Source organism: Chrysoperla carnea, chromosome 1 (genome assembly GCF_905475395.1).
Source record: "Chrysoperla carnea chromosome 1, inChrCarn1.1, whole genome shotgun sequence".
Classification (NCBI taxonomy): Eukaryota; Metazoa; Arthropoda; class Insecta; order Neuroptera; family Chrysopidae; genus Chrysoperla; species Chrysoperla carnea.
In genome coordinates, this window is record NC_058337.1 from 58071185 (window position 1) to 58095672 (window position 24488).

At 27.9% G+C, this 24488-nt stretch overlaps 1 protein-coding gene across 1 annotated transcript in view; it reads right to left on the reverse strand.

The window, feature by feature from the left end:
• The window catches only part of LOC123304397 (mothers against decapentaplegic homolog 6), a 111786-nt gene extending 87998 nt beyond the window's left edge, over positions 1-23788 (reverse strand). The window contains exons 1-2 of the mRNA XM_044886356.1: positions 22756-23788; positions 3729-3779 (exon numbers count right to left, since the gene is read on the reverse strand). Of these exons, the coding sequence (XP_044742291.1) occupies positions 3729-3779; positions 22756-23236 (532 nt within the window). The 5' untranslated portion in view covers positions 23237-23788. The remainder of the gene's footprint in view (positions 1-3728; positions 3780-22755) is intronic.
• Positions 23789-24488: the final 700 nt, after the last annotated feature.

Here is a 24488-nt window from a genome sequence, read left to right on the forward strand (position 1 = left end):
CAAAACATTCTAAATACACAAAATATCGTGGGCATGGTAAACACACATACATAGAACGGTCGGTCGTCATGTCTGACTGGATGGCGCCACCATCACATCAATTTCCTTTATTATAATATTTTTTTAAAAATCTTCCCTGCTCTATCTAATAGACAATAATAAATAATACTAAATACGTATGCATTGACAAGAGACGACAAGATTTGTTTTGTGCATTCATTGATAGAATCAACAAGAGAACCCATTATATTATATGATATGGTACCACATAAATAGGGGGTTGATGATGTATAATAAATGCATTCCTCGATATATTATTTTATACCTGCAATACTCGGTTCTTTTGTAAATAAAAAGGGGGAGAAAAGAAGTACTATTAAAATAGTTTCAAAAAAAAAGTTTTTTGTTAGAGCCACACGTGTCTGCTGTACTTATTTATTGTACTAGTTTTTTCAAGTAAATAATGTTTTCACCCTTAATATTATGTACATAATTACTATGGGACAATTTTGTTGTTTATTTATCTAGGTCTAACGATTGGAAACCATTATCAAAAGGGTATCAAACATATGAAATTTAGAAAATTTAAAAAAACCTGTAGAAATTCAGTAACCCTAAACTTGCATTTGAAACGTATCTAAGAACGCTATCAATTAAATTGCCTTTTTCCTTAAAACCTTCTCCAAACCGAACCGATTTTGAGGATCTTCAAAAATGGCATATTCTTAAAATACATACACTTTTTCGTTAATAACGTAAATAATTTAAAAATTAGACTTTAAATTGAGTTTTCTTAATATTTTCAAAGATATTTGAACTTATTTTGACATCATGTCATCATGCCTTAAAAAACATCTAAAAGTAAGATTAAGTGGCCATGTCCACCATAGTAAAAGGTCCCCTAATAGTGTAATAAAATCGAAAATGTGTTTACTTTAGAATAATATGGTATTTTCCAAAAGTGTACCTATATACAACTAAATTATTTGTATCATATATCTGGATAACGAAAGTTACAAATGGGGTTTAAGTAATCATAAAACTAAATAACTAAGCCCTGTTTTTAACCCTCCTTCTAGAATTTATAACTTCAAGAAAAGCCTGATTTAATGTTCAACAGCATTGTAGTAACACTTCTAGTAGTTATTATTTGCAGATACATTATCTTACATTTACATAACATTGATATAAAGTAAAAATTACAAACTTAAAAAAAAACCCCACAAATTTTTCGGGAACCTAAACTCGCATTTTAAACATAACTAAGAGGACTCTCCCTTAAATAACCTTTTTTCTTAAAGCGTTTTCGAAACTGAGCGGATTTTGAAGATCATCACCAATTTTTTAGTTTTTTTGTTTACGGAACCCACTCACTTGAAACATAGCTAAGAACACTTTCCATTAAATTTCCTTTCAAACGAAACAAAAAAAATCAAAATCGGTTCATCCGTTTAGGCATTACGATGCCACAGACAGACAGATATAACACATCTCTTTTTAGTTATACTTGAATAATCCAATTAAAATTTATACAACGCTAATTTTTATTTATAAAAACATTCTCAATTAAAATATTTTTCTTTAATTTTATAGATATTATTAAAAAATATTTTTATATGTTAATTCGAAACAAAATAATTATTATTAGATTAATATTAGGTATAACGTCTTATTCTCTGCATACAAAACTCAAGTCTATAACATTAAATATTCCCATTAAAAAATCTCAATCAATTAGACTGCTACTTGTACTTATGTATGGGTGTTTAGAAATTAACTTAAAAAAAACATGTATTAAACATTAAAATTATTTAAATGAACTTGTTTTTGAAATAAAATAACAATAATTTTAACACCCAATTAACATCACATATGAGAATTTATTGCATTCAAATTTCTGGTTTTTATTAACTTTTTTTTTTATTTAATTTACTTGGGTAGCTCTAATCTTCAATCGATCTTAGTTGAACCTTCAATTTTAAAATATTAAATAATTTTATCACTAAATTAATAAAACATACAGAATGAATCAGAAATATTTAATGTAAAATATCGTGATGACCAACCAAAATCAAAGTTTTTAGAATGTAATTTCACAAAGAAGAAACACGTCGTGATACTTAATCGTTCTCATAGAATCATAAACAAAACGGAAATAAGTAGCAGAAGTGGTATTGCATCGAAGTTTTATTTCCTACTACTTCTACGGTGGTAAGCCTGGAGTAAAGTCACAGAGATAATACCATAGACAGCGCGTATAGCTATCTTCGTCTCTGTTATACGTCTACAATTACTGCCTCTTTCTTCTTCTCTCACTGCGGTGAAAAATTCTCTCTTATTTTTTGTTTTTTTTACCAATGGGTTTGCGCTCACTCCTTTTACTAATAAAAATTTGATAATTTTAAACGCATACTGAGGTGACAGACACTATATATGATTTCCTGGATTAACATCCCCAACAATACACAGTTGAAGCTTACATATAGACAAATTACACGATTGACATAACAGCCGCAATACTGATTGTCCCAATCAATAATGTTATTAATAGCTTCATATTAAAGCAATTTAAAACCCTACATGTTGTAGCTAAAATTACTCTTCACAATTTTCAACAACATACGAAATTCTTCAAATACTTCTTTCTTTTTATGGCTAAGATCATCCTGCTAATAAAAATATCATTTCTTTTAATTAGTACTACTTAAAAATAGTTTTAATTAATATCAAAAAGTAATTTGAAAGTTAAAAAACAGGTTAATTATATTTTTATTTTTTTAAATAGAAAAGAATAGTTCACATAGAATTTAAATTTTAATAACTGTTTTTAATTACTTTAAAAAAATGATTACACCAATCTACTTATAATAACGAGATAGAAAATTTATGTATTTTTTTCGTGGCAAAAGAAACAACTTCTCGCGGGTAAACTTTTTGTTGAGTAGTATATCTGTTTTTTTTTGTTAGTCTATTGAAAAATCATTGATTTACAAAAACAAAATAAAATTACAAGTTTCATCTAATGTCGGAGAAAATTATTTTTGCATTTATTGTCTTGTTATCTTCATATTTAAAAAAGAAAGAACAGACAAACAAATACATATTAATCAATTTAAAGTTTGTCCACGGAATCATAAATTATCTGTGTCCTGTGAAAGTAAACCTGATAAGCGAAAAAATTTGTGTAAAAGTTATTAGACCAAGATTACTATTGACTCACACAAAAATTTTTAAAACTGTATTATTCCAATGTGATCATAATATGATCACAGTCACCTCTCTGGCTAATACGTATCTTTGTTAAAAAGCACAACTCTTTTAGATTCCAATTTAAGGCCCATCTTTTTACGCAATTAACTCATTAAAAATTTAACACACTCTTCTACCAAGTTCTCTTTCTAGCAATAAATTATTATTGAGATATAATTTCAACATGAAACCATGAAACATCAAACATTCGAAACAATCCTATTATACCGTGATCTCTTATCTTAATTTTTATTATAATTACAAATTAACATAAAATATAAATTATAACATTAAAAATAAGAAAAATAAAAATTAATGAAAAATAATTACATTTTATAATGAAGATTGTAGAATAATATTAATATTGTGTTTTTAAAAATGAAATTAAAATGAAAAAAAAAAATGAAATTAAAAATGTAATCATAACAATTATTACAATTTGCAATGCAGTCAGTATCAAAACAAATACAACAACATACCTTCAGGTTTTAATCTATCCATTATTAAACTATAAGGGGGAGGTGGAGTATCTGAAACAAAATAAATAAATAAATTAGAATTTAATATACATGCCAAACATTGCAATCAATACATTATATTTATCAATAACATGAAAAGAAAAGTATATATTGGTATCCAAATTAAAACTCCATCTTATATGAGTGAACTGCGTTTATGAGAACCCATGCGTACACAGACGTTTAAAGGTTAAAAATTTGGGTTTAAAGGTAGTGCAAGCATGAAATTACTTTTTAACAGGTAAAAAATTTAAACAATTTACTCTGTCAGTTGTTACTTTCATTTGTTAAACCAAAATATAACTGGCAATTTTCTTCTAATTTTTTGCTAAAAACAAATTGTTTTGTTTACATGTATAATATTTTTATACCATGTATACATGTAATATACAAGGTATACTAAGTTTAGTCCCAAATTTGTAACGCTTAAAAATATTAATGCTACCAACAAAATTTTGGTATAAGTCCATTTTAGGTTGTCCGTCTGTGAACACGATAACTCAAAAACGAAAAAAGATATCAAGCTGAACTTACAACGCACTCAGGACGTAAGAAGTGAAGTCGAGTTCGTAAATGAGCAACATAGGTCAATTAAAAAATGTTTCTTATCAAAAAATAAACAACTTTTGTTCGAAACATTTTTTTGTAAACATCACTGTTTACTCACGAGGGCACACATTAGATGCAAATTTTATAGGATGTGTTAATATGGGATTATCAGTTATGTATGTGTGACATGTATAGGTTATGTGTAATGTGATAGAGTAATCATCACAGTCTATATATGGTATTTCAACAATTAACTCAATTAATTGTTTGTTTTCCCTTGTTCAAACCAATTCTTATAGAACAATGGAGGAAAGTGGAACAATAGCAAGAAAAACATACTAAAATTTTTATCAAAAAATAAAATCCAAAACTCATTTACACTGAATATAACGTAGTCATGGTGCCCGTCCGAAATTGGATGACCGTACCGTTAGTATGGCACCTTACAAATGATAATGTGGCAAAATTATGCCTAGTTTAACAACTTTTTCCTCACTTTGCTTTCTCAAACCTACATAATTTCTTTCTAGCCGGATATTATTCTTGAAAAATAACAAAAATTGCAAAATGATTTTCCCATTTGCTATTCGATAATTTGCCCATTAGAATAGCAAGTAAATGGACACTAATCAAGTTTTAACTTCTTTGCACAATCAAAAATTTTCCGAGCTTCGTAAAAGAGAACGTCGCACTTAAGAAAGTTGTTAGGTTTAGCATAAGTAAACCACATAATAACAAGTGAAACTTGTAACATATATAAGAACAGCCACCATTAAATTACCTTTTACCTTAAAGCATTTTCAAGAAGGTGGCCAATTTTTTTTGTTTTTTCGGGTACAGAACTCGCACTTGAAACATAGCTAGAACACTCCGTTAAATTACCTTTCAAACGAAAGCAAAAACATTAAAATCGGTTCATCCGCTTAGGCGCTACGATGCCACAGACACACATAATAGCGGCCAAACTTATAACACCCATTTTTTTTATCGGGGTTTTAAAAAATGCTAGAGGTGTATTTGTGAAAGACAATGTATGCATACATGCACCAAGACTAATAAATTGAGAACTGTTTATTTATTTATTTAAAAACATGAGATATAAATAAAAGGTGTTTATTAATTGCAATATAATAAAAGTATTATGTAAACATATAACTGTTAAAAATTTAACAAAAACAATAATCTACAAAAACATATCATACACAACAAAATAATAAACACCATTTATATTCCATTCACCAATAAAAAATTGTGTCATAACCAAATTTGAACAAAAATTATTATTCTATTTTTAGATTGAATAAAATGCTTGAGATAAAATAAATCCGTAGGATGGTAATGTTTATTTAAAAAAAAATTAAAATTAAATTTTATATAACCATCACTTTTAACACACAACTGGAAACAACGACCCAAAAGTGCGTGTAATTATTTGAAATAATTCAACTAGTTTGTTTTTCCAAGTTGAATATTAAGAAAAAATTACTGAATATTACTTAAAAATCGGATTTAAAAAAATCCGATTTTTAATATTCGGTGCTAAATAAGTTGACGAACCCGAAAAAAAAACATCTAATATAAATATTCTCTTTGTACACACATATACAAATATAACAACCCTATTGTTTTGTATTATAAACTTAACAGAACCGTGTAAATCCAGAAAAAATAAAGCATTTTTAACCGATTTAAAAAAAGGAGAAGGATCTCAATTCGATTCTCTTTTTTTTATGTTTGTTAACTCGGAATTGGGTGCACCGATTTTGATGATTTGAAAGCTGGTGCTTCCCGTGTGGTCTCATTTCAATTTGATCCAGTTTTGACAATGGCATTCATGAGAAAACCATATGTGTTAAAGCATTAAGTATGTGCGCGACAAATGGGCAAATACCTCAATATCACACCAACCGATTTCGATAATTTTTTAGTGACAAATTAGTTAGTGTACTTCAGGTTAAACTGTCACAACTAAAATAGCTTTTGACTCGTATATATTATATTATTTAATATAATTGAGTATAAGATACTCAATTATTTTTATACTCAATTATTTTTCGAGTACACCTTTCTTTGTTCTATAATTCTCAAACTCTCACATATTTATTACCCATTCTTGAGAAAACTATTATGAGTTCTTTTATGTGCGCAATAAAAGAATAAACAAGTACAACAATATTCATAGACGTAAATTGTTGTTGTTTCAACGTTATATCAATAACTTTTTTTTTTATTAATGAAACCCACGGTCCACTTTATTATTTCCTAATAGAAAACATTATTTGTTATAAAATACAGGATGTCCTTCCTTTTTCCTAATATAATTAATTTCCTTTAAGATCCATATCGGTCAAAAGTATTACAAAAAACACCTTTTATACAACTAAGGTAGACAAATAAGGTAGTATACGAACAAAGTCCGATTACTTCTATGTTCTATATCTACAATTACCATAGTTTATTGGATCAAAAATGGCGATCATTCCCCGTTCACTGTTCTATTTCGATTTTCATGGCTTCCTTTAGTAATTATGTATTTTCTCAAGATGGTAATTGAATTTTAAAATAAGAAAGTATTTTGTTTTAATATAATTAATATTCTTCGAACAATACAAGAATTAATTTCCAATTAAAAAAAAAATTTGTTCAATTCAATATTTCTTGTATCCTGTGGAATTTATGTTATCAATTTTGTTGAATTAAAAATATAAATGTCCTTGTAATTTTAATTGCATTTTCATACACCAGATTCAGTCACACTTTAATTGTTTTGCAAAATAATTTTCTAGTTATATAAAATTCCATTGGATAATTTTGGTGTAAAATGTAGCGGTTTTGACTAATTTTCAAATTACTTAAATACTTTAAATACTTGAATTACTTAAACTTGTTGCATTAGAAATTGAGAAGATCAGAGACGAAATAGCATAAATAATATTTTTTAAGTACTTATTTAAATTTGTTAGAAAATATAATTTAATTTTCAATGTAAGCCATATCCATAGAATTATATATAGATCCATACAATTATATCAATAAAGTAATAGTTTTCAAAATAATTAAGGTTCTTCACAAAAAAATTAAAACCTAAACAACTGTGTGAATAAAAGGAGGAAAAGTAACGGCAAAGAAGTGAATATTATGACACAATAATCTTATTATTTAAAATTGAAGTTGCGAAGCGAAGCGGGTGGTTAACAGCTAGTTATTTAATATAATGTAATATTAAAAATTTTTCATATGATAAAAGAATATCGTCTTTAAAATAAGAAATCGCCATGAAGTTTATTTATTTTAGACATTTTTCTTCACAGTACGTCATCAACATCAACACTAATTTCTAAAACAATAGATGTTGCTTGAACAAAATTAAAACAAAGTAATATTTGTAATTTAAGATCACTCACATACAACACATTTGTTTACAAATTATAAAAATAAATAATAAATTAACGGTTAAATTTTATTATTTACATTTAACTTAAATATATAAAATAATGAGGTGATTTTATATACGCATGCGTAAAACAAATCATATATCCTATTTATCTATACACATAATGAAAAATTACCATAGCCCGAGAGCTAGGCAGTCAAAAAAACGTATATAATAAGTCAACATGGCTGAGCAAATAAAGATGTCTCGAAAAAAGGAATTTTTCGTTTTGGTTCTATGTGGAAATTATCCGTCATTGTAGTTAAACTGATAAACTTAAAGATTCTTCGAAATCACCTAATTAAAAGTATAAATTAAACCCGAAATTAAACACATAAAATGAATCGTCATGATATTGGGTTCTTTGGAAAGAAAATTTGCATCATTTTGGTTTAAATATGATTTCGGGTCACGATACGAAATCGTACGTGACTACAATGCTTCTACTGGCAGTTCATTTGACAGCATACAAAGGTGTGTCCAATATATTTTGTTATTGGACCATTAAAAGTCTCACGCGAGAATAACGCATCGAAAACGTGAAAGATTGAGCCATTTGTAAGGGTCTCATACTTTATGAGGATTATTTTTTTGGAAATATTTGAAGATACTAGATTGCGACGATAAATACCACATACATAAGACAGTTTGAAATCCAACATTTTCTCTGATATTGACGGTTTACACCTCTACATGCGAGAAAAAATGTCGAAAATAAAATTTCCAGGTCACGCTTTATACTCTCTATATCATTCTTATTTTTAAACCAAAGTTCTTAACATTTTTCTTCTCGACTTAAAGAATTAAATTTAAGGTGGATTTGCTGTAAGAATTAGCTGAATATTCTGATTCGTATAAGATACGGATCAGCTAAAAAGAAAACTACAAAAAAATTAAAATGTTTGATTTTAGTTAAACTGCTCTTAGACTAAATTTCTTTCATTTGCAAAAAAGCCACAAACATGTAATAGAACATAAAAATTTATAGCTTCTAATAAACCTAAATATAAAAATATACATAAATTATTATTATTAGTCACATATTTTTGTGACGACTCAACTCAACATAACGGACTGTAAAGTGTTTGACTGACAGACTCTTTTACATTATATTACAAAATATTATAAACTTCCTACGTTGTTTAATTGACAAGGATGATAATAATATTATTAACTAACATCAATAATGGCTTGAAAAATTGTGTGAGTGATTGTGTGTGTTTGATGTAGACACAAAATATACAGAATGATCAAGAATGATTTTTATACCATGTATATGAAATATACCAAGGTATACTAAGTTCAGTCCCAAGTTTGTAACGCTTAAAAATATTGATGCCATGAACAAAATTCTGGTATAGGTGTTCATAAAATCACTTAATTAGTCCATTTCCGGTTGTGTGTCTGTCTGTCGTCTGTCCGTCTGTCATCACGATTACTCAAAAACGAAAAGAGACATCAAGCTGAGATATCAAGCAACATAGGTCAATTGGGTCCTGGATCCGTAGGACCCAAGGATCTTGTAAACCGTTAGAGATAGAACTAAAAATTAAATGTAAAAAATGTTCCTTATAAAAAATTTAACAACTTTTGTTTGAAACATTTTTTCGTCAACATCACTGTTTACCCGTGAGAGTACATATTATGAGCAAATTGTATTATTATATGGGTATATCAGTTATATGTGTGTGACATATATGTATGTGCAATGTGACAGAAAAATCAACACTGTCTATACATGGTATTTCAACAATTAACTCAGTCAATTGTTTGTTTTCACTTGTTTTGTATAAGTTTGGATAATCTATATGTCACTTTTGTCAAACTGCATTGATTAATTAATATTTTGTTTGCTTCCAATTTTGAAGACATGTGTCTTTTAGTTGACTTCATCGGACTACTAGGGTTTTAAAAATTTATACAGGGTGTACCATATCTACCGTTATATAAGACCAAAATAATAAGATAAAAGTTTAATCTTTTATCTATCTTATGGTGAAGTTTCAAACATACTTTATGAGTAAATTTTGGTGCAAAAATTTTTCAAAAATGTTAACATTTGTTGACAGTCTTACAAGAAAGTAAGACCCTACCAGCTTTTCTTGAATTATACTACCAGTTATCGATTAGATGGGGTGAGAAAAAAAAACTGAAAATTAGTTTTCGAAACATTCAGGTTTCTGTTTTGACACTTAAATATACAATTAACCAGAAATTGAGAAATAAATATAATTAACTATAAAAAAAGTTTTAGCAGGAAAATTTGTTCTTAGGGCAGCAAGTAAATACTTTGATTTAAGACAATATTTTCTTACTATACTTTAAATTTTAAGAAGTCAACTACTTTTTGATTGAATTAAGGAGGTCCTTTTGCCGCCAGTGTTTAAAAAATGCACTTTTAACTTCCAGCCATAGTGCACAACTTACCTCCAGCAAGTGCACAATTTACTTCCAGCCAGTGAAAGGACTTAAAAAATTTATCCTCTAAGTAATGTTACTCTTCTAATGCACCTCCCCCACTCCATAATGGTTTTTGAGCTCCTCATAAAATGATATTTATTTTAATCTCATTTTTAATTACATATTTTAAAGAATGGTTTATAATATTTACAGCCAAAATGGTTTTTTCATAAAATGTATCTTACATGTAAGGTCAATTCTTTTTTAGTGGAAAACCGCCTTTTGAATGCTTTTTTAAGTGAAAGGATAAAAGATGTGATCTTGTTTGAACGCAATTTTTATTGAGTGGTTTTTACAGAGAAGATGATAAATCGAAAATGAAAGATTGCTAAAATTATAGACACTCAGAAAATTGTTTTTGTTTCATAAAATTCCAAACGAACCTTGAATAAACGATTACTTGAATATCATGTGCACTATGCTTGTTGATGTAAGGGACTATTGAAATTTATTTAACCGCTTAACATATCCTGTATAAATATGTTTCTTTGAATATTCCTGTATTTACATATGTGCCGATATTCAGGAAGAATTTATACCATGTAGCAGTGTCGTCACACGTATTTAAAAAAAAAATGATTACTAGATAATAAATTTATATTGTTATTGTATTTTTATTTTTATATACAAAAATATTATATTTCTTAGAAAAAAATATTTATTAGAGACAAAAAAAAAATATTATTTTTGTTATGTAATGTGAATGCTAATTATTTGTTAAATAAGTATGCGGAGTTACGTTGTGTATTGTTTTGTTGTACCCTATGAACATACGTCTTTAAAAATTAGTCAAATCGAAGAAAGGAGTTTCAGAAATAACATCTCAGAATAAACTATACGAAGACTACCATATTTTATAACATTATTACGTAATTAGTAAAGCTCATAGACAAATAATCATAAAACATTGAGAGCAAGACAAAGTTGATTCATTTTCTCGCTTTTGTATCAGAGGGCGAAGGTGTATTTATCAAAAAATTGTTCTTACTTTTTCAAAACATTTACGATATTTGTCGATTCTACCATTTTTAGTTGCAAGTGGCAAATGGGTTGAAATAAGGACTACATTTAAACAATGTTTTTTTGCCAATCAAAATAAATATTGCAGTTGCACAGCCTGTTTAAATCATAATAAAAATCCTTGAAAATTTTTTGAAATTTTTTAGTAATAAAGTCCTCAAAATGGTTACTTATGTCTCATTGTTTGCACAATCACTTACAAAGGCGAGATAGATGTTTCTAAGAAGAATTCGATTTATAAATATAAACATATAACAATTGTATATGTTATATTTATTTTAAAATATAATAATAATTGTGTTACATATATTTTATTAATTTAGATATTTCCTAGAATCATATTTTATTACTAGAATAATCTTTGTTTAATCGTCTGTTTTACATCCTTTTTTGTTCAAACACAATCAAATAGTTTTTTTAAGAATTATGCATGCAAAAAGCTATCCTATTATGAAAAATCTAAAAATATAAATTTTGGCGTTTAATGCTTGTCTCAACTCCTAAATTGAAATATTTCAAAAACTAAGACTATTGGGACCTTCATTCTATTTAGAAAATTTGGCGAAAATTGGAAATAATCTGCCTTACAAAACGTGTACATCTGCAGAGACAATCAACCATGTCCAGACTTTTGCAAATACAAGGTGCAGATATATTTCGCAAAAAATGAAACTATAATTTTTAAAATTTTATTTCTTTCCTATGAAACAAAATAAAATATTTTTGTTTCAGTATTTTATTCAATATATCGAGGTTAAATTTTTCGTTGGGATTATGAATGATTGGGTTATACATAACACTCATTGATATATTAAATAACTAAAATTCACTAAACATACAATAATATTCGTCTGTGTTTGGTAAGAATTAATTAGATTAATTGCATTATGTTATTATTAAAAATTTGTTTATCAATAATTGAAAATTAATATAATTAGTTAAAGAATAATTAATTAATAAGAAGTGTTTTTTTTTATTTCCTTGAAAATCAATCAACCATCTCATTAATTAAATTTCAATTGTATAAATGTGCAACTTTTTATATATGTATCACTTTTTTGTTAATTAATTATATATTTTATTTCAAAATTTATTGCATTATTTAATTTACAAAAACAATATTTTATAGGTAATGTAGCGTTGTCAGGTAAAAATTTTTTCATATCTTACTTGTTTTTAATCAAAAAATACAAGGGAAATAAATGTTAAGATTGAGAATATGTTAAAATTAATTGACAATTGATTCAGAAAAGATTTGAGTAAACAATGTGTTCCTAATGTTTAAAGAGTACTAATGTTAAATCAGTGATAAACAAATATTTTAAATGTTATTCTAAAAGAAACATATAATATGGCGCAGCCGGTAGGATAAAAAGAGATTCTCTCTAGATGCAAGAAAATAAAGAGCAAAGCCAATTACTACGGAAGTTAGCTTAATATGCAAACATTTTTTTGCAATTTTAGTAATGATTTTCTTTTAACTGTAAAAAAACATATAAAAAGTCAAGCATAAAAAATTATCCTTGCACAAAAACAAACAACTTTTATGCGTAATATTTCTTCACAAAATATTTTTTTTAAACAAAATTCAATAAAATTGATACAACGCATGGATTACTTTACAATTAACTTTAGTCAATCCTATATTATTATCCTCAACTTATTAAGCATACATTAAAATAATAAGTACTAAATACTGAGCGTACACACCGTAATAAGGTAAGTTTAGCTACGTGGTAAAACGTACGTAGCGTATAAAATAATATACATGTGTTGTGTATGTATGTTTTGTATTGTAAGTCGGTACATATGTTCGAATAAGAGCGTCTGTGTCCGTTGTGATATGAAATGCAAAACAATTAATTGGAATTCATGCCAGACACATAAATATTGATTGAAAATGTGGCGCCAGTCGACATAACACACAGCCAACAATATTTATTGTTCCTAACATTTATATATGAATCGTATTTTATATGTATTTGTATATTTTCTTTCTTAGCATGTAAGTAATAAAGCATCTGTCTTTATAAATGGGTGAATTTGAATTTTCACTTCTTTAATGTTGCTTCTTTTTTTTGTTTAAATATATTATTTAATTAATTACAGTAATCATTATGTAACAATATGTTATTTTTCAAATACGAAAAGAAATGGATGATAAAAATAATTTAGATACTTTAACTTATATTTTTAATATATAGCTATTTGTTTCATAAATTAATCATTTTAAGGACATTACAATACCAGTGGTTTGGTTAATAAAAAATTATATTGAAATGAATGAAATATTAACTACTCTTGTCGCGACGATTTAGATCAATACTTCAAGTAACTAAGCTATAAAATGTCAGTGACTGTAGTATAAGTACATTGATTGCCCTTCACACACATATTTTTACTCTCCCACAGACAGTATCGAAATATTCGTTTGGCCTCCCAGAATCCATCTTTAGTAATTTCGGATGTACGTTCGGGCAGGGCCAGCCTTAGCCATCTAGGCGACCCGGGCGCATTGTTATTATCATTAATAACCAACTTCTACATTAGTAAGCGAGAGATACGACAAATGACAAAATGACAGTCCGCCGTGTGAGACATGTAGTCCAATAAAATGAAGATTTTTTTAAACAACCATCAAAATAGAAGGCTGCATTTTTGAATATAAGTTTCGGTTTGACATAAATTAAGTACACATATAGTTAAAAATATTGTTATATTTTTAAATATATCAATATTTTTAACTCGTTGATTATTGTCAGAAAAATTATTTATTTAATCATTTTCATAAATATTATGATTTTGTTACTACTGATGAACTCCAAAAATGTCTATATTTGAGGAATTACATTTAAGTTAATTATAAATAAATTTCAAATTAACTATTCAAATATTTTTAGTACTTCTGTACAATAATAGTTCGTGCTTCCCCTTAAAATCCAAACTCGGTAAATATGAGATTGATATCAAAAATGATCTCACGATAAAATTTACCTTCCTTTTTCATTACGACTCCAAACACTTCCTTGCTACGCTTCAACTTGGCAGCTCTTTAAATAACCGAAAAAATTATAGTTTTCAGAAAAATTTATTTTCTTAAGCTATTCATAAAATAATAATTTCCAATTTTCTGAATAACAAATAACAACACCAAAATACAAACATGCAAAAATTATAATTTCAAAAAATAACAATATAAAAATTTAATTTATACGTTTATGTTGAAGAGTGTGTGTCTGTCCGCGCGATCTAAATAATAATTTTATAATAAATTTTAAACATACATATTTGAAATATTTTGAATATATTATTTACCATTTTACAAAAACATTTATTTCGTAGAATTTTTGGTAGTAACTCTGAAATAAAATGTTTGACCTATGTGAAAAGATGATGTTTTAAAAATACATTTTATTATTTACTTTCTTTAAAACTTTGTTTTAAATGTTACTCACATTCAAAGAAGTCTAACTATACTCTTACTTCTTCCAATAATGGCGTACACTCGAACGTAATATACATGAACCAATATCTAAGTCAGATTTATGCTTGAAAAATCGTTGCTTGGCAAATATTGCAACGAAGTTCCTCCACGCGATTTACCATGTAGAGCTAGCTGGCATAAATCGTCACGCAGCAGTGTGATGTGTGTATCATGTCCATGGCAACCGCATATCTTCATCTGCTTGAGGCTAACCAAATTTATTACAATTTATTTAGGTGAATAATCAAAAGCAGATGTATAATACAGATTAAGAAAAGTAAGTTAATAAAATTATTCATATAAATTTTTATTTAACGTTTACATTTGTTTTTATACAGGTTTCGTAAGGTTCTTCGTTCCCAACGAGAGTCTCACGACCATAAATATTACATACTTGAAAATTCATGAGTGTGCTCCTTTTGTCGAGTCTACCAAACTTTCTCTTTAAGACTTTTCGAAAGTGATGCGTTTTCAAATGAGCATGATAACGTCATATTTAAGCTATCGGTCTGAAAAAACGCATCAAGGAATTTGTCGGACACTATCGATGCGATAGACAAATAGACACGCTCATCGGTGCAGTATTTTTGTCGGACAAAATACTTTATAAACATTTCCTTTTTAAAACTCAAAAGTAAAATTATTTTTTTCGTTAATAACAATCACAAAGGTTTTCTTTTTACTTCGTACAAGGAAATATAAAAACGGATATTTATGTATTCAAGGCTCCTGATGGATTAAAAGCAGCTGGAAATTCTCGCGGTCTTGTTCTTAATAAGTGCAAATTTTTTTAAATAGCGCACTTTAACTTTGTCTCCGATTCAATGTGTATTTCTGATGTTATATAAAGTTGTTCCAGTTTAAATTAACCACTTTGTACATATTTTCTACAAATTAAGACTATTTTAAATGGTTCAATTTTATTGCTTTAACTGTATATATGTTCATTGAAATTCTTAGAATTTATAAATTGTTTTATACGAAAATTATTATGTGTTCAAAATATTTTTATTATTATTTAAGATAATTAACATAGTTTTCAGTTAACGACATTTTTCATTTTTATTAAGCCATTGCGGCAACAGGAGGTAGTCATTATATCGGCGGTTCTTAATAATAGTCTTTCATAAGCGCATTATTCCCATAAAAAAATAAATCTTTGAGTTATTTTTTTACTTAATATCTTGAAATTTGTCACTATTACTTGCAACTATTCAATATTAGGTTTCTTATTATTATTTATTTTTTTTTTGTTATTAAAAAACTTTTACAGGTTATGAAAAATGCCTATTTTCCATTATACAATAGTCTGTTTGCATTATTTAAACCCGTTCTCGCGATTGCGAATTTTGAGGCAACTCATCTCGCAAATTGTAAAAACTGGTTATATGCATTTTCTTTTTCTTAAATTATCATGATGAATTGTTCGAAGTTGGTTCATTCAAAATAAATGAATTAGTAAAAAAGAAAAAAGGAAAGTAGATAGATAGATAGATATCTATATTTCATGTGGAAGACTTTTTGATCGATTATGTACGATTAATGACGTGTATGTCTAAAAAATGATAGATAATCGATCCTTATTACGCTTTATAATTAGATCCCAATTTCATTTAAAATTGAAATCTAATATCAAACAAAATAGAACACAAATTCCAAGAACTAAACATTATTAATTGTCCATACATATTTTTTTCGAACAAAGAGTCTCTAAAAGTTCCCGCTTTTAAAAACAACATTAAACATTATAAGAGTTGGTACGACCGACCGACTCTTCAAATACACAATGTTCAAAAATTTCGTGTATTATTATTATCATAAATTAAATTTTAAAAAAAAATTAAATTTCCTATAGGAACTTAGTCTCAATCCCAAACTAGCCATAGCTATTCTTATTATCAATATTGATAATAAGAATATTGATAAGTATTTTTAAATAAATGGACCTTAAACAAGAAACATATGTCATAAAACGCTCTCGTTCGGACCTACAGACGTCAGAAACTATGCAATGAAAATCGGTAAATGGGTATAAAAAATATTCTAAAGAATTTTTTCTAATAATTTTGCTTTTTTCTAATAAGGCTGGGTTTTAAGTTCCGATTTCCGTTAACCATCACCCTGTATGACTGTACAAAATTTCAGAGCGATATTCCTATAAATAACGAAATATGAGGATGTCTTCATCTTAAATGCGACACACTGTACATAAAACACATCACCATACTCGATGATGACACTAAAATCATTCAATTTGAACTGTTTAATGGCTTATATGCTAACTTAAACGCATACTTTTGTAATACACTGTATACTATAAATATTATATATTTTGTATTTATATAAACATTATATAGTGAAGATAAGCTATGGCGCCAGAACTAATTGCCTTCTAGTCGACACTGTTCTCTGTTGACTGTTGTATGGTGCTCTGTGGTCCGTTGAGTAGTTTAGCTTAGTTAGTGTAGTGATATTGTATGAATGTATGTGTAGTCTGAAACAGCCGACGACTTAACTTGTCTATGTCATCATCATCAAAACCATACTACAAACTTTTCATTTATTTAATACTTGATAAAAAGAGATGTTTATACTTATTACAATTATATTTTTATATATCTATCTTTTACTAAATTTTTTTATTTTATACACTTATATTCTTTCTTGTTAATGCGATATGGTTCGAATCTTTATTGTAGAAGTTTATTTTTTTGACATTTTTGTTATAATAATTTAATGTCATAATATTTATGTATAAAATTGTATTATACACTTGAAAAATAACTCTTGTATAGCATGACAATACTCGTGTAAAATGAATATTAAACTTAATTGAAAAATTTGAATTTAACCAATAAATGAATCAATGACATTTTTTTACAAATTATCTACATTGATTTGTAAATCTAAGGTACAAAAACATTTTTTTGTCTTATGTAAAGAAGTACGTTAGACAATATTTTAATAAAAGAGTTAAATATGAACATAATAATGGCTGACTGGACATTATGAAGATTATTTGCCTCCGATTTTCAGTTTAAGCGAATATGTCATAATCTAATTTATAATAGTCTTGAAGATCATTTAATCACTTCGTCAATAATCACGAAAATATTACTTTATCGTTTTGTTTTTGAACATAGTCTTTCAAAATAAGTTACACACAAATAAGTTAACTAGGAAAATGCTCTCTCTTAAACAAACAAAAAACATTTGAAAGATGTAGAACAATTTAGGAATTTCTTTTTATATTTCGAGAAGGAAAGACTTCCAATACCAAGTTTCATCTGTTTCATTGCATTTTATATGTAAAGACGAGATTCTTTAATATTGATTATTATAGCTTATGTTGCTCATAAATGAACAGTCGTAATTTTCTATGTTATGGAATTTCTGGGTTTTTCTCAAAGTATGTTTTTCTATCTATTCATTTTTGTACACATTAAAACAAAATTTATTTAAAACTGTACTAGTAAAACTTTGAAATAGCTGTTTTGAAAATTTTTATACTAAGGTGCTAAAACTTAAATCAAGCTGTTACAAAGGCTCTAATATTAAAATAGCCAAAATTTTGAGCGTGATGCATCGTCAAGAGAAATTTGCTTATCATTTTTTCCTTTTTTTGTTGTATTGAATTTGTAAATTTTTACCTAGCCCACTTTATTTTGTTATACATTGCTCTGTCACCGTTCCGATTTTGTATGGTTAAATAATTTTTACGTACTGTAAGTAAAAAGAAAATATTGATCTGAAAAAAAAAGCAAGAAAAACATTTATTTCATGGAATTTTAGACCGTTAACTTCTCACCATACTGACAAAATTATGATGCAGCCTTTTTACTAATTTATTTAGTACACCCAAACTTAAAAGGGTAGGTTCACAGGAAATTTTATTCGGAGCTGAAAGCTATATTGTTAAGGTCAGTCAGTGTATAGAAAAAAAAATTGAGAAGAATTTTTTAGTCGAATATTGGAGAATTTGTGCAAATTTTAAACGCATTTTTATACGATCACATAAACATCAGCCCTACAATAAATATAGTACACATACATTCTCATAGAGGCTTGTCTTATCATCATCTGCACACATGAAAAGAAAGATGTACAAAAAAATAAAACACCGTACACTCCTCATACACAAAACACTAGCAGTATCGTTTTATGAATGTATGTACTATCATAATGTGCATCCACTCCAAGCATTGTAATAAGACAGTTCAGTTCAGAGTAAAAAGAAGACCAACAACACAGTATTAAGAATCAAACAGACCTCTTCAAGGAATACAACGTTGCCACATCAACTAGCTAAACTTACAATATGTATACATACATATATATTTTATAATTTGTGTGGATACATTCAATTTCTTCATACTCAAGTATTTTCTTTTATCATGACGTTTTTTTATATTATGAAATAAATTTTTTAGTTTAATTATAATAATTATCACTTTAAAAAAAGTTATTTTTTGTTCTTCTGAAAATTATTAAATAATATTAACGAATATCATTTCAAATTTGCAAAATAAAATCTCATCTCAGTAGTATAGAGTCCAGATAAAGAAGGACCAAAATCAAAATCGGGTGACGATTAGTTCGTATATTTTTGTGTTCAGGGCAACCCCTTCTATCATCTCCTTGCGGAAATGCGGCTTTATACTTTAAATTCCCTTTTTTTGTTTTAATTACATAGAAACTTTGAGATTAATACCAAAATATTTTATATTTTTTTGGTAGAATGATAGAATGAAGGTTTTGGACACGAACAAGTCGTCGACGACCAATCAAAGAAGAGAAAGAAAATTGAATTACCCTTTTTCGTTTTTACGTGCCAGAAATCCTTTCAATGATTCTCAGCTAATATCGATAGCAGGATTCCGTTTACCGGAAAAATAATTTTGGTAATATAAGTAAAAACGTTAATTTTGTTTCTTTGAATATCAAAAATAACTAAAAATGCTCTATCAGCCATTCTATGTTTAAATACTCATAGAACTAAGTAATGCAAATATTCACCCCGAAAAGTTTTTATACAAAACGATAACATAGAAGTTGAAAGCACGAAAATCTTCTTTTAAATATTTTTAAAACTTTCCTAGAGCAAACTTTTTGTTAAAATAAACTTTTCTTTTGCATAAGATATAATTTCAGTTTAAATAAAAAAAATTCCCTAAGCTATTTTCATATGTGTGCCCATATTCAGGGAACAGCAGTATCCCCAAAAAAAACTAGTTAAACAAAATGATGAAAACAGCTTTTTATTTATTTTAAAATTTTTAAATTGTCACATGGCGTAAAAGTAAATATGCACTGTCCACCACACTTAACCTTTGACCTCCTCCATATTTAATTGATAAAAAATTTAAATTTATACATAAATACATACATTAAAAAAAAATATTTACTCAAAAGTTTTATCAATATTATTGAATTACTATTTTAAAATAATAAACAATTTTTTATTTGTTTAATAAAAACGCAGCAATGACTATGTTTGAAGATTTATTTTGGCTTACCAATATTTTATCAAACTATACCTGAAAGCTTATGGCTATAATCGTAATTTTTGCTTTCTTTATACAAGGATAAATTGGAAAATAAAATTTCTTTAATTTTCGCCAGGGAAAATAAATGATTGTAGGTTCACTAAAACCCTAAACGTTAAATATATCATGTAATGCAGGGTAAAAATATAGCGTCTGTTATATAATATTAATGTTAATAGTGACGACAATACCAAAAATTATCTAAAAGGCAGATAAAGATAAACCTTTGTGAAAATAGATTTTTTTTTCTTTTTAAAAATTCTTTTTAATCGTAATAGTTTACATATTAAACAAAGATAGGAAATACAACTTGAGTGATTGATTTATTTGATCACTAAAAATATAACTGAAATAATGCAACAAATTAGGAAGGAGAATGTTTGTTGACCTTGAAGCAATTTTTTCTCCCTATTATTATTCAATTTCTAATATTTTTTCCCTTCATATAAATTTTAATATTTTTTAAACATTAAAAAAAAAATTGTTCAATTATTTTTTACTGTACGTTTTTTATACTGTCATTATAATCCGAGTACTGATGCTAGGGAAAACGAACGCGATGGGCTGCGTGAAGTCTAATACCATTCAAACAGTGAGTAGGGAAAATATGAATCCCAAAATATCAATCATTCCGAGGAATCTTTTCGGACGTTTGAAAACATGGATTGACTACAATGTAAACATTTATCAACCACTTCGCGCATATAAAAATTCGCCCACCCCCGATCTTCGCACAAAATCATATTCAAACTCACATTTTTCATGAATAAAATACTATCATTTTAGACCAGAGGCAGATTATCCATAAAACAAAGTAGGCGCGTGTCTACAGGCGCGAGGTTACAAAGGGGCGCGCGCGTGCAAGATTTTAAACAAACATAAAATTAATTGTATAAGTATAAAACAAAATAACAATCCGTTGATATTGACATTTACACAGTTATTCAAATATATGACAGTCTAATTGAGACAAATACTGTAGAAAGGGAAAATTTTAACAAAAATGAAGATTTGGAACTCTGTGATAGTCAAAGAATATGAAAAGGAGTCGGAAGAAGTTACAGAAAAAATAAAGTTTACTCAACAATCAACAAAGATATAACTTCTTCATTATCTCTGGTCGGAAAACATTCAGAGTGACAGCGTGTCTTTAGTGAAAGAGAGACTTGTGGATGAAGTTCAAAAGAGGCGAGAATTTAAAGCAATTTGATCAAGTTTAACACCGAGGAAGTTCAAAATGGAGAAAGTATTGTTAGTAACGATGTATTAATAATATTTTTTGATGGATAAATTCATCTACGTTCTTATTAAACAGCGGTAACTGGAGCGGGAAAACTGCCCCGAACAACAAACGCGATTTTCAGGTTCTAAGAAATAAAGGAAATTGAAACTTGATAGATTTTTGAAAATGTCTACGGACTCTAAATTTTCTAAACCGCCTCTGTCCTTCCTCATGAAGCCCTCAATATTGACCATAATTAGATCGATTAGAAGCCCATTCCGAAAATAACACCTGAATATCCAGACATTTCACTGTCTTATAATTGATCAGCTAATAATGCTTTGAAAAAACCACTCGTATTTATCCAGAAGACTAACACATTTTTCACGTTAGAGTTCATCAAGAAACAATTTTTTTTTCTAGTTTTTCATAATTCACTTAATTACTTCATTATTACTAACCCGTTAGTACAATAACTCAAAACAAAAACGAGACAGTGATAATTTAAATGAAGTTTCCGTCCGAGATAATAAACTAATTAAGTATGGCAGAAAAGCTATCTTTAATAAATTTTACTTATTTTCTAATACTTCTGTAAATTCAACAGGTTTCAGCCAATCCTAGTTCAGTAACTATGAAAAATCATTGTTTGCACGGCTGGCGCCTCATTTGTAATCCAATTTTGAGGCACGAGAAGTTTATCAATTTTTTTGGGTAGCAATTCAACATATTTTTATTACGTACATTGATTGGGAAAATATTTCTTGAGATTTTGATATTTAAAAAAATGTATAAATTTGTGAATTGATTAATTAAATTAAGAACTCCTGCCTACCAACATTTATAGGTGTATTTTTCAGTGCTACGTGATTCTTGGTTTCGTCTATTAATTCAAGTCAACATACCTCAATAAAATTTAACAAAAAAACCTCAGAATAAAACTTTTTATCTACCGATTTTGGTACTTTGCTTTTTTTCTGGTTGCATGTATAAATTATATTTTATAATTAGAAATCGATGGATTAAAAATGGAAAGGAATTACTTATGTGATTAAGCTTAATATAAATTTAATCTAAGTACCTTAGTTTATTATTAGAAATTCGGAGCTTAGTAACAGTGATTCAAAAAAAAAAAACTGCTTGATATGTTAAAAATTTAATGGGTATTAAGTGATAATTTGATCAGTGAGTAAAATAGTAGCATTAAAAAAAAGAAACGGAAGTATTTTGGTACGGTATTCAGAGATCATAGAAATAAAAATAATGTAACATACCGGGTTGACATAGTCGACTCCAATGGTAAGGATTACAGCAAATATATACGGGATCTTTCGCCGAACCGCACATGGGCAGGCGCTTCAATTCAGCGGCATGTCTCAGATCGGGCCACCGCCACACCTGGCAACAGCGCACGTGCGCCTCTGTATCCCCAGTACCCCCGCGTGGTACCAGTACACAGTCCGACAGGTCGGCGCCACGACTCTCCACGGCCACTAATAGCATCTCTAACTGATGATCTTTAAGCTTCTTCAACACGTCTGTACGGACCACTGTTTCAGCATCTTCAAATGAATTATTATTTCCATACAAATCATCAAATACCATATATTCGGGTGGTGATTGATTTCGATTATTTGTGGCCGTTTGAGTTTCACATTCGGTTTCATTGTTATTACTGGAACCACCACCCCGTTTTACTCGGGCTTTCCACAAACGTTTAGACAAATTACTCCTTCTGCTTCGAAACATGAACATGAAACACGTATTGTTTTCGTCGTCTTTGCATTTGGGTGCCACAACTTTTACCGTTTTCCAAATTAAACGATTCAATATTTTGTGTAAAACACGATCAAATTTATAATAATCCACAACATTTATTAAACATTGCTTTATATTCCAGCACTTGATTCTCAAATACCATCGATAACACTTCGTTAACACTAAATCCAAGAAAAAATTTCATATTTTAAAACATATAAAAATAACCGAAGAAATTCGTAACACAAAAATAACACTAATTACTAATTAAACAACACTAAAAAATATTGATCACAATTATTATTAATTTTTGGGCAGAGCCAATTTTTTGATATGCATCAATTGATACGCTAAGTTATAAAATTTTTTTGATATGATTTTGAAAATGATCTCGATTTTTACAAGTTACACTTTGTTATCACAAATATCACGTCAATGCTATTCCAAAATAACTTCTAAGAGCTCAAAACAAATAAACTAAACTAGAAAACGAAACGGATTTGAGAAATTTATTTTTTTTAACAAAAATATTAAAGAAAAACTGAAAAAATTCTTAAACAGGCAGCAGAAATTTGCCGCACTGTACTCTTGCACATTCTAAACCGTACTAAACTTGTCTCTAAACTTAGTGGACTGCTATAGTCAGTCGTGCCAGTCAAATGTACAACCACCTCTATATAGTATGGTTGTACGCGTCATGTTCATATACAACATGTGTATGAGTGCAACAGATATACTAGTACGTATGTGTATTTTGTATACGTGGGTTAGCTAAAGTTTGTGAATGTTTAGTTTAGCCAATGGCCGCATGATGTCAGCACATCCATACCGCTTTATTTAAAAATCATACATATCAACACAGTGTACAACCTTAGAACTGCAGATTATATTTATATTTCAATCAATTTGTAATAAAAAAAATTTTAGTGTTTCTAAGTAATTAAACTTTTAGTTTATCCATAATTAAATATTTTTAACTATATAACAGAAATGTTAATTTACATAAAAACAATAATTAATTACAAATTTAGTAATATATTTTTATTTTATCTGGACAAAATATCGAATGTAACGATTTTTATTATTGTTACAAAATGAAGTAGCTTCGTAAATCAAGAAACGTTATTGTTTTTTCTTTGCTGATACAAACTAAATTATCAATTTTGGGCATCCCTGAATCAGTTATGGCGCGTTGAAATTTTAAATATAGATAATTTGAGATATACCAAATTTTGCAGGGCGACGGTAT